At 35.0% G+C, this 18,797-nt stretch overlaps 1 protein-coding gene across 1 annotated transcript in view; it reads left to right on the forward strand.

The window, feature by feature from the left end:
• The window catches only part of LOC130013668 (glypican-6-like), a 94,703-nt gene that overhangs the window by 72,412 nt on the left and 3,494 nt on the right, over positions 1 to 18,797 (forward strand). The window contains exons 5-7 of the mRNA XM_056102557.1: positions 6,847 to 6,977; positions 10,543 to 10,811; positions 16,465 to 16,640. Coding sequence (XP_055958532.1) covers positions 6,847 to 6,977; positions 10,543 to 10,811; positions 16,465 to 16,640 — 576 coding nt within the window. The remainder of the gene's footprint in view (positions 1 to 6,846; positions 6,978 to 10,542; positions 10,812 to 16,464; positions 16,641 to 18,797) is intronic.

Consider the following 18,797-nt stretch of genomic DNA (forward strand, 5'->3'; position numbering starts at 1 on the left):
CCCACATGGAAATGTGGACGTATTTTGCCGTCGCCCCTGTCTGTCCGTCTGTCGTCCAGAATTTCTTGTGAACGCTTGAACTCCAAAAGTTATTATCCAATGGTTTTAAAATTGATATATGTGGTTTACATTAGTGAGATGAAGAAGAATCCTATTTAATTTCAATAATTTCTGTTTATTACGTCTAGAGTTTTGGCCCTTGTTTCACTTTGTTGAACCTTGTGAACGCTATTACCCCAAAAGTTATCTGATCTTTTTGAAATTTATATCCATTATTTATATTAGTGAAACGAAGATATCTATTGAATTTCAGCAATTTCCGTTTATTACGTCTAGAGTTATGGCTCTTGTTTCACTTTATTGAACCTTGTGAACAATCTAACGCCAAAAGTTATCTGCTGATCTGTATGAAATTTATATGCGTCATTTAAATTAGTAAAGAGAAGAATCCTATTAATTTCAGCAGTTTCCGTTTGTTACTTGTAGAGTTATGGCCCTTGTTTCACTTTGTGAACGCTATAACCTCTAAAGTTATCTGCCGATTAAGCACTTCCATAATTATTTGTTCAAATTTAGGGAGGTCACAAATTCATCCTGTAAAATTTGTAAAACTATATTTGTTGTACTTCAAATATTAACCATATTGACGCATTAAAATCGACTATTTATCGATAAACATGACACTGCAGGTGATAAGTAACTCTGTAGATCTGGTACCGTTTAACCTTGCTTAAACAGCGTTAATTTCTCTTCTGTGTTTAAATATTCATAACCATAGTTCAATTTCAGCAAATAGTGTTCATTTTGTACTGGTATCCAATTTAAATCTCAGTATTTAATTTTGATTACCAAGCATCTAATTAACTAGTGTTTAGTTTGTCGACACATGTTTAATTATAAGCGTCCCGCCTAATTATCACGACTGTTCAATAATTAATTGGACCGTTCAATTTCCCGAACCGTGATTAAAATAAGTCAAGGTGTCCAATTACGCAAGGTGTTTAATTTTGTTGTCAAACATCTAATTTCACGTGCAATGTTCAGATATTACCATGTGTTTAGTTGTGGGTCATCGTTCAATTTTGCCGCCGAATGTCTATTTTTGCCGCACGATGTTGAAATACTGTAATAAGGGTTGCGATACTGTGAAATATTATTTTTCAGGATTCATACGACAGCAGGTATCTGTAATGCCAGTCATTATCCGGGGATTATTTTTCAAGATCACTACGGTGAAACATGTTGGATTTTTAATGGCGACGGGACGGTTCCGAAGCAAAACTTTCTTGAGATGCACATAACGTTTCGTCCACAATCATAAAACGTGTATCTATATATCCATTTAAAACTGTATTTCTCACACTGACAACACATCCACGAATGATAAATCTCACGCATCTCACGTGTGTAAACGTCGACTCCCTACCCTAATTACATCCTTTTGATAAAATGTCTTCGCAATTAAGACTAACAGCATGGGTATTGCACCAATCATATATTACATGATATGTGATCTATAGCAAGCATTTTGGGTTGAAGGGTATTGGATTATCTGGGGCAATTAACACAGATCGCTTGTAGAATTAATACACATGTGTCAGAAGCTAACAATATGTCTATTGTGTAAGACAAAACGTGAAAGTACCAATAAGCACACAGCTCATCCATTAATCCGCACGACAATCGCTGTTGCGATGTAAAAGATAATCAGAAAAGTTCCGAATATTCATAAAGAATCTTACTAAATTTGTTTGTTAATGGAGCCAATTAAATCCTTCACCATATACAATGTTGAATCGCCATCCTTGCCAAAGTTTTCCACGCAAAAAACTAATAATTCGATCTCTTTATCCCTTTTTATTATTATAGAACGACAGCCCTTTTTCGCTGAAAATCAAATAAAACCTACTAAATACATTTCATGCTTATATGTAACGCATATTTCAGAGAAAGCCAATTTAAAAAGGAATTGTATCATATATTAAGTTTAATTTTTAATAAAGAAAGGGGATATCATTAATAAGTTAATTTGATGTTTTTGTGGCATGTACTATATTAGATGAGATCGGAAGAGCATTTTAGATTAGAGGTTACTGAACCACAAGTAAGGTGGAATCAAAAAGTCGAACGGAACTGTTCTTCAGACTGAATGGCGATGCCAATCATAAAATTTTACGGAGTTCGTGCTGCCAGACTTTCTAGGCAAAAATAGCTCTTTGGAATTAATGTCTTTGTTAGAAATATTGGCATTTACCTGTGACAATATTTTTTAGTGATATTTAAGGATATAGAATGGTTGATGCATCATGAAAAAATCGTGAAGCATATAGTTTCAACTCGGAAGAAATGTTCGAAAATGGCTAAAAAACAATCAACATTGTTGATTGTAAAACATTCTTGGTTCATTTTTGCTTGAACGATTGCATGTCGCATGTTTTAAGTTTTATTGCCCAATCAAGACCGTTACGTAATATCTATGCCAGTGTTTTATTGGCTCATTTTGTTAACCGAAACTATTACAAGATGACAGTATGTTATTAGAAAATGTACATCATATAGTCATTATTTCGTGAATTGCAAGTGGAAAAACTCAAACAATTTAACAAAATATGCAGCCCTAACTAGTGCTCCTACGACTAGTCGGATAGCCGTAAACGGTTAGAACTGGACGGTTAAACGGTACGGTTATTCGGAGATGTCCCCCATTACATAGAGTTGTGTCTGACTATATTCCTCTTTATAATTTACTTGCCCGTTGTCATTTTGTATTTGATGTTTGAAAATCTTAGAATGTAACAGTCGTCCTACGATGTCGACTGCTAAAAAATAATACTATTAATAGCACTCGTCGTAGTCATATGGACCTTGTTCTGACTTTAGCTATTGTTAATCCAATCTAAATACTTCTCTGCATTTCTAACTATATTCTACCTTGTTTATTATTTACTTAATATGATCATAAAGGCTAGATATTGTTACGACATTCAACACGTTTCATATCTCGTAATTTCTCGCAAGAATTCTACTTTGGTTTTTAGTTAAATTAACCAATCATAAAAATTCTACTTGCAAGCGAGGAATTAATTCTTTATTGTCCAATCAATAGACACCTTCCAATTTACTTTATTCTATTCTTAGTAACATTGTGTAATCGTAATATTGTCGCCATCTGTCACGTACGAAGGGAAACAGAGTATTGTTTTGTATATTATCGTAGATATATTTAATTAAAAAATGTTTCAAATGAACCAAGTTAACCAGGTAAATAAATAACTACGGCCTTAGATAGTTTAAATTTTCATTAAAGAATTGTACATGTCAGAAAAAATTACTGAAATTTTTGCGCGTGTAATGCCTTTTAGGCGAGTATAGTGTGCGCACGAGTAATGACTCGCACCTCCTGACAAGCTCTGTTTTATGTTTAAAATTGATACCATTACGATTAATAGCTACGGCTATTCGAATAACAAAAAGTCCTAACCGAAGGAGCACTAGCCCTAACCCCTCAATGCATTTCCAGTGGCGCCCCCCCCCCCCCCAATAATTTTAGAAAATAAAAAAAAAGTATATGTGATACGTTTCGGTAATCAATACCTTCTACAGTGATTAAATCCCACTTCCCCACTCAGTCATAGACTTGCATGTTGTAGAGCCTGAGTGATTTCTTACCAAGCCCATCCTGTTGTAAACCTACTCTAAACAATAACACGTGAATCACTTGCAAAGTGCTTTTTATACGCCCACATTGAAATGTGGTCATGTATTGTCGTCGCCCCCATCCGTCCGCCCACCGTACACAATTGCTTGTGGACGCTCTAGAGGCTAAAGTTAATATCCGATTGACTTTAAATTTATACACAGTGTTTAAGGTCATGAGACAAAGAATCCTATTGATTTTCAGCGATTTCCAATAATTACTGCCAGAGTTATGGCCTTTGATCACTTCAAAAAATCTTGTGGACGCTCTAGAGGCTAAAGTTAATATCCGATTGACTTTAAATTCATACACGTGTTTAAGGTCATGAGACGAAGATTGATACACAGAGTTAAAGATCTTGAGACGAACAAGTATATTGATTTTCAATGAATTTTTATGACTTAAACATTAGCATGGGGCAGAACTTTATAAAAACCGAACAAATTCTAATGGTTTTCTGATAATTACTTCATGAGTTGTTACTCTTAATCAGATTTTAGTGTATTATAAATGTTTCATTACCGAAAAAATATGCGACAACACGATTTAGCTGCTGCGGGCGTATGTTTCGTTGCCTGGCAACCTATCTTTGTTTAGCTTGTTCTCTATCCATCTCTTGCAAAATGTGGGCATATCCTGCCTGGCAGCCGCTGGTTTTCCGATTTTAAAAACCGTTTAAATATATCACCATTCCACCATAATGAAGGTTGAATTCGAATTTTTGGAAAATTGAAATGAAACTGCCCAACAAAATGGCCATTCTTACACCAATCTTGGTTCCTTTCCATATTCTCGCATATCGGATCGTAACTTTCTGAATTATGGACCCTGATTGTACGAAAATTCGCATTTTTAGCTTGTGGTCCCTATAGAGGTCACAATTTTTATCGGATTTAAAAAAAAAATGTGTTACATACTAAGATCTTGGTTCCTTTTGATAATCGCACATATCCGAACGTAACTTCCTGGATTATGGCCCCTGATTGTTCAAAAAATTGCATTTTTAGCTTGTGGATTCCCTAGAGGTCACAATTTTTTTCCTATTTTAAAAAACATTTAAATACAATGTATATCACTATTCCAAAATAATCAATGTTGATTTAGAATTTTGGGAAAATCGAAATGAAACTGCCCAACAAAATGGCCGCTCTTTGTACGCAAATATTTTAAAAGTATGTATTACGAAGGTTGTGGACCGTCTAGAGGTCACAATTTTTATCCCATTTTGATGAAACTTAAAACCAGGGATCTTAATCGGCTGTTTTTTTGTCGGCTTTAGCCGATTGATCTTTAATCTAGCCAATTGGTAAAACAATGAACCGGCCACTAAGGTATCACAAATCAATCTACTTTCGGCCGATTTACAAAGAATTAATTATCAGGCCGATTGGTAAAACAATGAACCGGCCACTATCATAAATCAATCTACTTTCGGCCGATTACAAAGAGTTAATTATTACTCGTCGATTAAGAAACCCATCAAAGAGTCAATCATTACAATGAATACCTTCGGCTTATTTCATAAATAAACAACTTAATTGAGGTAATCATGCCAAGTACTTGAACACCTCGCAGAATGACACCAGGAAACGTAAATGAGATTTAACTGAAGATAGAGATGGCGGCGTTGACCTTGAACTTCAAGCATGCACGTCGTCAATGGAAATTCCAAAAGCCGGAGATCCTCCTACGTCCAATATAGGTCAACCAAATTATCGGCAATAAAATACCATATTAATCTGACGATCATACCTACGTAGCAAAGAAAGACGATGGCAGAACAAAGAGTTTAATTCCTAAATCTATAGAAATTATTTCAAACCGGGCGTTAATCCGAAATGCGTATTTCATAGCAAAAAGAAACATTGCCATCGAAAATTATGATTATGAACAATAATTGAACGATTTGACAGAACGGGACATGAAATGACAAAAAAATTATATCGTGATTTTAATTATTGTGGTGAATTTATTTCTTTAATATTCAGTGAAATTGAGGAAGAGATCCTCTCAGATATCCGAACGAGTCCTGCTGCGTATACTGGTAACACTAAAAATAAACTAACCTGAATCACGACAATTGGCCACGTGACCTTTCGTATGTACAGCATATTTCCGAGTTCCGAGTACACGGAAACTGATTTTTGCTACTTTGTTATTTATATACTTTTTTATTTTTATATATATTAACATGTGCTTATGAATAATATAATTTAAAAAAAAACATTTGTATGTACTTGTAGTTTTTACTAATTTATAACTTCCGTTTAGTTGGATGAAAGCAAAAGTAGGAATATGCAATGCAAGTTGCTGAAATAATAATGACTATAAATGTCGATATTATAGCGATGTATGGATACAAGTATGCAATTATAAGGGTCCTGTTTATTCGGAGTTTCAGCTATTATTATCCCGAATACGTTCTGCAATTAGTGAATTATGCAATTACTGTCGTGAATAGAGTATGAATAAACCAACAACATGTTTGTTGTTGAAAAGACGACTATCCGTTAGGCCTACCCGTGGCCGGTTCATTTCAAAATGGATTAAGAACCCTGCTTAAAACATGTCTTTATATCACAAAGATCTCAGTCCCATTTGATATTTGAGCATTTCAGACCATAACTTTCCGGATTATGGCCCCTGATTGTACAAAAAATCGCTTTTGTTTTTAGCTTGTTCTCTATCCATCTCTTGTAAAATGTGGGTGTATCTTTTATGGCAGCCGCTGGTTGGACTTGCATTTAACATTGTTCATGCCAAATTTGATGAAAATCCATGCAGGCATAACTGAGAAAATCTGACTTTATTATCATGCTTTTAGGCTAAGTTTGGAACATAGTTGGTACATAAAATTGGTATTTCTTTGGTGATTAATATGTAGTTTATTACCCCAAATAACAAAAAATGTCATATCTTATGAACAAAAATTACAGTGCTAGCTTTAAAATGTGCATTTAGACTGTCCAACGCCCTTAATCTCAATTCATTAAAAAACATCAACTAGTGATTACATGTATTTTGAATAAACATATACATGTATATGTACATGTTCCAGGTAGTTACTTAATTTGAACTTTAGTGTTTACCATGATTGATGATTACAATTTGTACATGATTTTATCTTTGTATAAATGTAATTTTTACAGAGGCTATGAAGATGTTGGCTAGTAGATTAGAAGGACCATTTAATATAGAATCAGTTGTTGATCCTATTGATGTTAAGATATCAGATGCTATCATGAACCTACAGGAGAATAGTTCAAAAGTTTCAGCAAAAGTAAGTTTTTCAAAAATATATTATTGACAGAACAGTTTGATTATGTTAACAGAAACATCAAATTTTATTGTATATTGCTGTCGCCCTGTCTGTCTGTCGATAAGTCGATACATTTTTCAGCAAAGTCTGGCATTTGTCTTATACTCCGTTTCGATTTATATACGGAAGATAAAAAATCACATCCCGAACTTTATTTGACGGTAAACTGTAGTAAACGTCACTCTAATACAACTAGTGAGTGACACCAACTGCTAAAAAATCCTATTCGACTCTAAGCACGCGCTATCGTCTAAAACAATTAGCGTATACGTAACTACTTACGTTATTCCAATCGAATATTCCAATCGAAATATTCGTCAACATTTCTTAGCGTGTTTATTTATTTAAAAACATAAACCCCATTCAAAATATGATCATAAATCTGACAATATGCCATCAATATAGAATCTTTTCTCCGGGCATCAGCAGGGCTGCCGACAACCAGTATCGCAGCGCAATTTGCGATACATATTTTGTCTGTTGCTAATCAAAAATTAAAATCTAACGTTTTTGATTCGCAGTAACTGCGAATCATTAATATGCCTGTCATTTTGGATATTGACACAAGGATAATCCACTTTCAACTTTTTTAATACCGAATAAAATTTTATAAACAAAACTGAATTCTCCGTGTGACATTTTCTTCTCGAACTACCCAGACACAATTCATTATACTACATGTATATAATAAAAGAACATAACTCTATGAATAGCGACTATTAAACCGGAAATAGGGAATCAAGTAGTACCACTCACGTTGCGGGACATGTCAATTTCAAGTAATTATATCAGAAAACATTTTGAAAGAAATAAATCCAGTGTATGCCCGCGTATTGTAAATAAAATTTATAAAAATAAATACATCTTAACGTATTGTAACATGATAAATCAAAGTAAGAATTCCCGTAAAATATTATTGTTCATATCGCGTGTGTCTAGACTAGTTAATAATAATAAAGGTGCGCGCGATTGAACCAAAATAGTAATACACGATAAAAAGCTGACGAAATTGTTTTCTAAAGAAGATTTCTAACGTAACAAAGAAATAACAATTAAAATGAGTAGGGCTTCGGAAGTCACTGCCAAGATTTGGCTTCAGACATTCACATTCACAAATTGTCACAACTACATGTGGCAGTGCTAAAAAAAATCTAAGAATGAAATCTAATCATCATATTTGTTATGAATTAAAGTAATTTCTTGTTATTTAGGTGTTTTATGTTGAAACTGAAAAACTGCTAATCAATTTTTAAATTTGCTAATCAAATTTGGCGAAATTGGACTTTTTGATTAGCAGTGCTGCTAATCAACTGTGAAAAATTACCGACAGCCCTGGGCATCAGACGTATTAGATCCGGCAATGTTTACACCTCTTAATTCCACGTGTCTCGCGAGATTTCTACTTTCATTTTGCTTGTGTGTGAAATAGCTTTATTTAAAGGGGCTAAATCGCTAATATTTGGGACCTAGAAATTGATACATACGGGTCGCAACGCATATAATTATGTAATATGAATGTATATAAACTGGTTTACATTCAATCTTTTCTGTTTTCACTGTAATTTCTAATCATTTATGTTCGGCAAAATATGCCAGAAGTCTCAATTGAATGGCAATCTCTAGCGCCTGGTTATTCCAGTCTACACCGATAGTATTTATTGCACATGCTCTCCAGATAAGAATATGGCGTCACCGTTTGACTTGACTTGTGGAATATGCGTAGCCTCGTTTTCAAGTCCCTTTTTATACGCCCACATTTTCATGTGGACGTATATTGTCGTCGCCCCTGTCCGGATGTCCGTCCACAATTGTTTGTGGACACTCTACAGGTCACAATTCTTATCCGATTTTGACGAAACTTAACATAAAGGTTTATCTCCAAAGGATCTCGGCTGCTTTCGATATTGGCATGTATCGGATCGAAACTTCATGGATTATGGCCCCTGTTTGTACGAAAAATCAAGTTTTTAGCTTGTGGACACTATAGAGGTCACAATTTTTATCCGATTTTGTTGAAACTTGAAATGTAAGTTTATAACCCAAAGATCTTGGTTCCTTTCGATATTTGCACATATCGGACTGCAACTTCCTGAATTATGGCCCCTGATTGTACGAAAAATCGCGTTGTTAGCTTGTGGACCCTATAGAGGTCATAATTTTTATCCGATTTAAAAAAACGTATTATTATATCACCGTTACACCATAAGGATGGCTGAGTTTGAATTTCGTGAAAATCGGCCCAAAACTGACAGACAAAATGGCCGCCCTTCATTCTCAAATAGCATAATAATATGGTATATCAAGGTTGTGGATCCTATGGCGGTCACAATTTTTATCCGATTTTGTTGAAACTTGAAATGTAAGTTTATAACACAAAGATCTCGATTCCTTTCGATATTTGCGCATATCGAATTGTAATTTCCTGAATTATGGCCCTTGATTGTAGGAAAAATCACTTTCTTTTTAGCTTGTTCTCTATCCATCTCTCGAAAATGTGGGCGTATCCTGCCTGGCAGCCGCTGTTTACAAATGATGCTGAAACGCACGCATTATGGTACACGATTCGTGTACCAATGGTAAAATGTTTATTTTGTCTTAAATATTGGATTATCAGAAGCCCATCTCTTCCCAGTAAGATCACAACATCAATGTTGATTTAAATTGATAAATAATTTGTGTTTTCAATGTTGAAATTTTTGGATGATATTGAGTTAGAGACTTAGCTACTTTAACTTTGACTTCCACTAAAGAAATATCACAGACAAGTTATCGGACACAATGTATATTGATTTGGGGTGTTATATACTATTAGGATATGTGACATATATGACGAATGTCTACGTCCGACACCAAGTAGATTAAAACGTAAGACAATGGAGAAATCACGGGTTAATCACGTAGATTAAGTTTATTGGATTGGTATATAGTCTGACAAAGGAGAAGCAATGACTTCTTTTCAGGATTGAATTGATGAATTGTCCGACATTGAATTAAGTCAGCCAATCATAGCTGATTAAGTAGTTAATCAAGGTAGGTGTATAGACGGTATAAAAAGATAAATACTTAATTACCTAATCAATCCAGCCTATTATCAACGATAATCGGGTTGAGTGGTAGTTATACACTCAGTACACTATATTAATTTTGGAATTTTGAATATTATTTTACCATGTCTTGATGTCTGATTCGGCATATTCCTGGTCGAACAATTTAGGACGTTTGGAAAATAGCGTCGGACATGTCCGGAATATACGGGCAAAATCTCATCACTGGTATGGATTGATCTGCATGATATTTATGTGCATTGTGCTAATTAATGTTCTTTATATTATTTATTGAAAGATTTCCAAACCAAAAAACATTTATGGACTGTACCGATGACATAGTTGCTATAGGTGCATCAAGTAAAATTAAATATTTACATGTATCTTAACATTGGCTTAACCCATTCCCACACAATGTTAAATGCTTAAAAGCCCATCTGGTTTAATCAATCAAAATTTGCTGTTATCTAATTTATTTGCAGATATTTGCTGGCTGTGGAACGCCAAGATTGGGTCGAAAGAAACGTGAAACCCAAGAATATAATTTTGATTTTGAAAAGACGAAAAAACAGCCCAAACCTACCACTGCTGCCGGTACAAATTTAGACAGATTGGTGAAAGATATTCGTGAAAAAGTGAAAACCGCTAAAGATTTTTGGATATTGTTACCCTACACGTTATGTAATAATGAAGATATGGCTGCTAGTCCTGGTAATGAAGAAGATTGTTGGAATGGACAAGATAGAGCTAGGTAGAAAATCTACAATCTTATTTAAATAGGGATTATGCAAGAGCTAAATCTGCCTATTGCAGATCTTCCTTAGGCCTTAAATGTTATATGAATTATTAATTCAACATTAATTAACTCACCAAGACCATACTCAACTCTTGATGCCATCAGATGGCTCTGATATTTAGTAGATTTGAATACGTTTTGCGGTTAATGATAATGGATAATTGAGACTTTGTTTATTGTCGTAACAATGGTAGTAATGACTATTGAGGCTACAATGTTGTATCGCTGATAACTAGGCTCAGAGTGAAGTAATATCACTGAAATTGGGATCACACTGCCTTTTCATCATACATTTTTTATACACTCACATTTTCATGTGGACGTATATTGTTGTCGTCCATGTGTCCGTCCGCCTGTCCGTTCAGATTTCATTTGTGGACACTCTACAGGTCACAATTTATATCCGATTTTAACGAAACTTGAAATATAAGTGTATCTCCCAATGATCTTGGATGCTTTCGAAATTGGTGTGTATCGGACCGTCAATTCATGGATTATGGCCCCTGATTGTACGAAAAATCACTTTTTTAGGTTGTGGTGTCTCTAAAGTTCATAATTTTTATCCAATTTTGATAAAACTTGAAATGTATGTTTATAACCCAAAGATCTTGGTTCCTTTCGATATTTTCGCATATTGGACCTTAACTTAATGGATTATGGCCTCTGTACAAAAAATCGCGTTTTTAGCTTGTGGTCCCTCTAGAGGTCACAATTTTTATATGAATTTTGTCCCCTGCCTTTCAAAGAAAGCAGGAGACTATTAAAATGGGTCCGTCCGTATGTCAGTCTGTCCATCACACTTTTTGGGACACTATAACTCTCCTTCTAATTGAGCTAGAATGTTTAATATACCCTTTTAATATACTGGTAAACACATGCGTAAGAGAGAGAGAGAGACAAACAAACTATAAACAAACAATGAAAACCAATATAAAAATGTAAACAAATTATTAATGATCAATGCCTTGATGGAGTTCGAAGATGAGCATTTCCTGCTTAGGGTAAGCAGAGATAAGCAACTTGATTGGTTAATGCTTTGGGACACGATAATTTTTAGTTCTAATTAAGTGAGAGTGATGAAATTTGATGTATAGTTTCATTACATCAGATTGATACACAGAGTTTAAGATTATGATACGAACAAGTATATTGATTTTCAAGGAATTTTTATGACTTGAACAGTTAAATCCATGATATTAAAAGCTTTGCATACAAAACGTTAGCATGGGGCAGAACTTTATAAAAACCAAACAAATTCTAATAGTTTTCTGATAATTACTTCGTGAGTTGTTGCTCTTAATCAGATTTTAGTGTATTATAAATGTTTCATTACCGAAAAAAGTAAAAATATGCGACAACCCTTGTTGACTGCTCGGACGATTTAGTTGCTTGGGCGTATGTTTCGTTGCCTGGCAACCTATCTTTCTTTTCTTTATTATATATTCTCTATTTACAGTGCTCAGCTCTCTCTCGAGCTCTCTCTCTCTTTCCAACTCTCTCTCTCGAGCCGCCGCGCCGATCCCACGAGTCCGCCTACTGGCAAGGTGTTACTGCCACAGACGCATCATGACTTCTGTTCATTTCCCGACCAAACGTACTTTTATATGCTAGTGAGTCACGTGACAGCTTAACCACGCCTACTACCTGTCAGTCATATGCACGCGGTCAGCGGTGCCTTGTCTGTTATGATTTCCGAAGCATGTTATAAATGACAAGTCAAATAAATAGTACATATTAGATAATAATTATGAAATGGAACAATAATTAACTTAGTTACATATGAAATTAAAATATTACAATAGAATAATCTATAAATCTTGCTACGAGCAGTGGAACTGGCTTCCATTGTATTCGACCTGATGTAAGGTAACTAACTATTTCAAAAAGTGGACATGGATCATAACGGTTCATATGTTTGTCATAGTTTACATAGGCCTATATAATAATTATAAGTAGACTACTTGCACATGGAACACACATTGGCTATTTGGTGTAAGTGGGCAGACTACAGTTAAAAATACCTAATTTCTTCATTACTAAATTAGGGCAAACAATCTAAATTATCCTACAACTTAGGTTATTTTTTTTTTTTTTTTTTAGAACAGACTTTGGTTTGCCAAGGGACCTCTCAGCTTAATTGTTTTGGTTTTCAACCATTATTGCAACAAACTAATATAATAGTCAAGCAATTATACATGTATGAGTGTCTTCATAAAGACAATGGTAGTTCGGTGTAGATTCCCAGTAACAATACTTAACAAAACATTATGTACATGTGTTCTTAAAACTTAGATAGTTCTATAATATTATGATTAATTAAGTCTTAGCCTTAATGAAACCATAAGTTCATTTATAGGATCATAATGAGGAAGTATTTCTTATACACAATATCAATTAATAAGGAATATTCTTAAGCCTGGATACATACAAATTTGTAATCACCGAATGTTGAGATATTTTTTTCTTTTAAGTGTGTATCATGTGGGACTCAATAACAAACATGCCTGTTTGTAACAGTCTTAAAAATTAACTAGACAACCTTTAGTTTACTTTACAAACTTTAAATTAACTACATATTCTAAATATAACCATAGACTCATTCCATATACTATTTCGAGTTAATTTACTTCACAACCTTAAATTAACTACATATTCTAAATGTAACCATAGGCTCTGTGATATACATAGGATCATATATAATCGTTTGTAAACAAGATGAAGTTGGTGAAAATTCCGCATAATACAACCTTGTGATAGATTTTATCTATTGAGTGTCAATCATAAGGTTGTAGCAGGGAGTGGAATGCTGACAGTTTAGTGAGCAAAGATAAGTAGGCCTACATGAGATACACAAGCCATTTTGTAATTAATTGAATTATAAATTACAACTTTGTTCCACATTCGGATCACTATCATTTTTTCAAATAATTTTTGTCGAAGTTGGAGCTCTACAACTTATGGCTAATTGGCTTAATTAAAGAAAATAATTGTCCAAAATTGATTTAGTATTAAAAGATGCATGTCCAGGTTGCATTAAGCTATTTGTAAATAAGTTTCAAATCCATTTAAATAAACAAAAGCAATAATGCTGGGATTTAATGTCTTATGAAAAGAGGGGCATGTTGGCTGTTAGTTTGACATCATGATGCAGGCTAAATATAAAAAGTAGGCCTACTTTTCATATCTATGCAAAAGTAGGTATTGCCAATAAATATTGTAGATGTGCAAACAGTGCTTGGATATTTCAAAGTATCATTTTGTAAGCCAACTTAAATTGACTTTAAATAAGTATGCGCATAAGTAACTGGTTATAACATAGAGAACATATTTGAATATAAAACTACGCAGTAAGATTTAAACTTGTTTCACATTTGTTTCTTCATCATTTGCACTAATGACGTATTTTAGGCTCAGTGATCCCAGCAGAAGGTCCATTTCATGTTGCTTTGTTACAAGGGTTGTGTTCCCATCTATTTTTTCACAAAGGTTATTCCATCTGCAACCCAGGTTCCTTGAATTTTCCCCTCCTTGAAGAGTCGTCTTGCGATCGATCGCAGCCAATTTTGACCTTTTCTGGGTTAGATCATCATTAATGTACACAGGGTTTCGTCGCATTTCTGAAGGCACAGATTCCAAGTCATAAGCATCATTATGATTTGTGATATCGTTGTTGTCAGGGCTCTTGTCAGACCTTCGACTAGTGATAAGTTTGACGTTAGTAGCTATCTGTTTGAGTCTATCTCTACCTTCAACAAATGACTTTTTAGTATAATACCCGCGAAAGCGGACAATAATTGGGCGTGGTTCATCTTTGTAGTTAGAGGGGTGCCCCACGCGGTGGCTACGGTTAATATCACTGGTTTGAATATCTACACCAACGAGCTTCCCAACTTTGACAACAAGTTCATTTGTCGATTTACCATCACGTTCATCGATGCCTGATATGCGAAAATCTTCACGCCTGCTATACTGTTCAAGCTTGTCTACTTTATCTTTGAGAATGTCTATCTCCCTCATGCCCAAATGTTGTACAGTCGCTTTAATTTCTTCGTGTATTTGAGGCATAAGCACAGTGGCAAGTGCATTGCTAATAGCACTGAGAACTGCCTTGTTTTTTAGAGCCATTATCAAGCGGTCTATTGGTACCTGCATACTTTGTTTATTAGTCGATTCGACGTCTGGGATCACTGGATCCAGCAGGATATTATCGTTATCTAAATCCATATCCATATAAGTATTCAGGATAAGTGACTTATACGGAATCGGATCTCACAGGTCGATACTTGTATCACGGTTATGCCGCTTCGTCTCCTGGTCGAACTTGCACTAGTGTCGGAGAATAATCGGCGTTTCAAGTTTGAAAGCGTGCTAGCCATAAATACTATAACTATTAATATTGGTATGGTTATTGTCAAATACTGGTTTTTAAAGGGTAATTATACATTTAGACAGGTCTGTCACTCGGTAAGGAAGGCAAACAGGGGACTGTTCTTTCACTGTTACTAAATTTCGCTCCACACACGAAAAGCCCGTGCAGCTTGAACCACATGGACAGTCAGTCAGCAACCCGAGTTTGGTTTAACTAAATTAACTATTACAATCCACATCAAACCCTATATATGAACAAAATATCATCGCTAAATGTTAATAAGGTACCATACCGAACTGTAAATCACAAATTTTGGACATAGCCCCAAATAACTTGAAGATTTATTCCGAAGCAGAACACAACACACTACCTTCCGCCAACTTGTCATTTGTAATAAAATTCACAGAAAGATATAATGTCTTTTAATTCCTGCTAAATTATTTTATTTACGTGACTAACAATGGTCCCAGAACTGCCAACATGAGATGGCCTCGATCATGAGATAACTGGTTGACACTGCTTCATGGTATTTTATCAACAACATTATATAAACAGTCTCAAAAGAACACAAAGATACAAATAAATGTAAGCAGTATGATTAAGATAGACAAAATAATAAAAGTATTTATATTATCATGGTGCTATGTGCCAATGGGGTCAAAGTTGAAGACAATTAGCATACGGGCTATTGCCATTGTCATTGGTACTAACTTCCTCCACAGCTAGAGAAATGATCACTGTGTAGTAAGTTCTTTGGACTGACATCATAATCTAACTTCTTTTGTATTTAAAAATCCAAGGGTATGCTTTCAATTATTTATGTCAGAACAAATCATCTCATAACCTGTCAAAGTAGGGAAAGATAAAGAAATGAAATGCCAAGAATGAATGAATTAACGAACTGTTAACTAATCACTAATAATTTAAACTTATTTAATATGATCAAGTCTTCTGATGCCCGGATATTGTGCAACAGATATTTTAATCTATAAAATATTTATTAAATGTGAATAAATCGCAGACACTGGTTACCATTGGGTTTTCAAAACTGACATTAGTTATTACTGAAATAGAAACAGTGTTAAACTAAAAAATTTAAATTTCATCTTAATAATTTACCTCATGTAGCATGTATGTTTCACAAACTCAGGTCATGAGAAACTGACAATTAATTAACCGCGGCCTAATCTCTCATTAAGTAAATAGAATGTAAGTATAATTGGTATATAAATATTGCAGGTATATACCAGATGTACAGAAAGACGGTGTTATAAATCAGATCAACAATCCAGAGGTAGAAGTTGATGTCACTAAAGCCAATAGTGTTGTCAGTCGACAAGTTATACAACTTAAACTAATCACAGGTCGACTACATAATGCTTATAACGGACAAGATGTGGATTGGATAGATACTGGTATGTTTTTATATGCTTCAGTTTTCATACATATTACACTTGACATACATGTAGCTTCTAAAATTAAGGGAATATGCAGAGTGAATTAAGGGAATATGCAGAGTGCTGATGTCATTTCTGTGCATCCAGAAGTTTCACTGTTGCCAAAACTCACTCATTTGAAAAAAAATTTCTGTCCGAAAAAATCTGATATTAAGTCTGTTAACGCCTCTGTTTAGTAACCAAGTTAAGACCAGTACCTGCAAATATAATTCTATAAAGTTCACAATTGTGAAACTTTCATTTTAGCAGCAGAGCAGGAATCGAAATAAGATACTAGATATTTGTGACTGAACTTGGGACTTTTGGATAATTGATGAATGATTTTTTATACGCCTACATTGAAATGTGGTCCTATACTGCTGTCCGCCCCCCATCTCTCGGTCGATCTGAAGTCCACAAGCAAATGTGGACGCTCTACAGACTGGAGTTAGTATCCAAGTGACTTTAAATTTATACAGTGTTTGTCATGAGACAAAAACCCTATTGATTTTCAACGATTTCCAATAATTACTGCCAGAGTTATTGCCTTTGATCACTTTGAAATATCTTGTGAACACTAAAGGTAATATCGGATTGACTTTAAATTTACACACAGTGTTTAAGGTCATGAGACAAAGAATCCTATTGATATTGGATAATTACTGCCAGAGTTATGGCCCTTGATCACTTTGAAAAGTCTTGTGGATACTGTAAAGGCTAAAGTTAATATCCGATTGACTATAAATTTATACACAGAGTTTAAGGTTATGAGACGAAGAGGCCTATTGCTTTTCAGTTATATTTGATAAATTCTTAACCAGTTTTGTAATCAGATGTTAGTGAGTTGTAAATGTTTTCATCACTGACTGCCCGGACGATTTGGCTGGCAATCTATCAAAGTCAGTCGATGCTCAAATGTTTTTCCCCTGCCTTTCGAAGAGAGCAGGGGACTATTAAAATGGGTTCGTCTGTCTGTCCGTCCGTCTGTTTGTCGTCACACTTTTTGGGACACAATAACTCTCCTTCTAATTGAGCTAGAGACACAATAACTCTCCTTCTAATTGAGCTAGAATGTTCATACTTGGTGTAGGTGTTTATTAGGTCAATGCCTTGATGGAGTTCAAAGATGAGCATTTTCTGCTTAGGGTAAGCACAGATAAGCAATTTGATTGGTTGATGCTTTGGGACACGATAACTTTAGTTTTAATTAAGTGAAAGTGATGAAACTTGCTGTATAGTTTCATTACATCAATACCTTGACTAAGTTCGATAATGAGCATTTTCTGCTCAGGGTAAGCAGAGCAATAAGCAATTTGATTGGTCCAGACTTTGGAACACAATAACTGTCCTTCTAATTGAGGTAGAATGTTCAAACTTGGTGCCTTGATGGAGTGTGATGATAAACTTTGTCTGATTACGGTAAGCAGAGATAAGCAATCTGATTGATTGATGCTTTGGGACATGATAACTTTGGTTATGATTGGGGGATCACGTGGCTAAGTGGGTAAGACGCTGGCTCGCTAGCCTGGAGGTCGGGTGTTCGATCCCTGCATTGGCCGAGAAAGTCCATTCAGATTTTCCGGCGTGGTTTCCCCCTTGTCAGTGATGCAGGATGGAGGGCCTGACAAAGACAGCTGTCTAGTCGTTCAGATGGGACGAAAAACCGAGGTCCTGTGTACTCTTTGGCGTGCACGTAAAAGATCTCTTGGCAGTTGGAATTCGATATAAGAGTAGGCCGTAGCGCCGCTGCCCGGGCAAAATTTCCCTCATAGCACACTGTATGGCGTATGCCAGTCTTCATTAGCCCAGGTTAGGAGCAGAACAGTAAGACGTTAAACCCCATTTCATTTCATTTGGTTATAATTAAGTGAGAGTGATGAAACTCTGAGTATAGATTCATTATATCATTACCTTGACTGAGAATTTTCTGCTTAGGTTAAACTTGATGTTGATGTTCATTAGGTGAATGTTTTGACTGAGTTCAATGATTAACATTTCGAGCGAAAGCTAAGCAGAGCTAAGCAATTTCATTAGTCAGTGCTTTGGGACAAGATAACTTTGATTCTATCTGATAGAGAGTGCGATTAATTAATGTGTCATCTGTTTATTTGGGGATTTTGGAGGGGGACATCAGCC

The sequence above is a fragment of the Patella vulgata genome, chromosome 1, assembly GCF_932274485.2.
Source record: "Patella vulgata chromosome 1, xgPatVulg1.2, whole genome shotgun sequence".
NCBI lineage: Eukaryota > Metazoa > Mollusca > Gastropoda > Patellidae > Patella > Patella vulgata.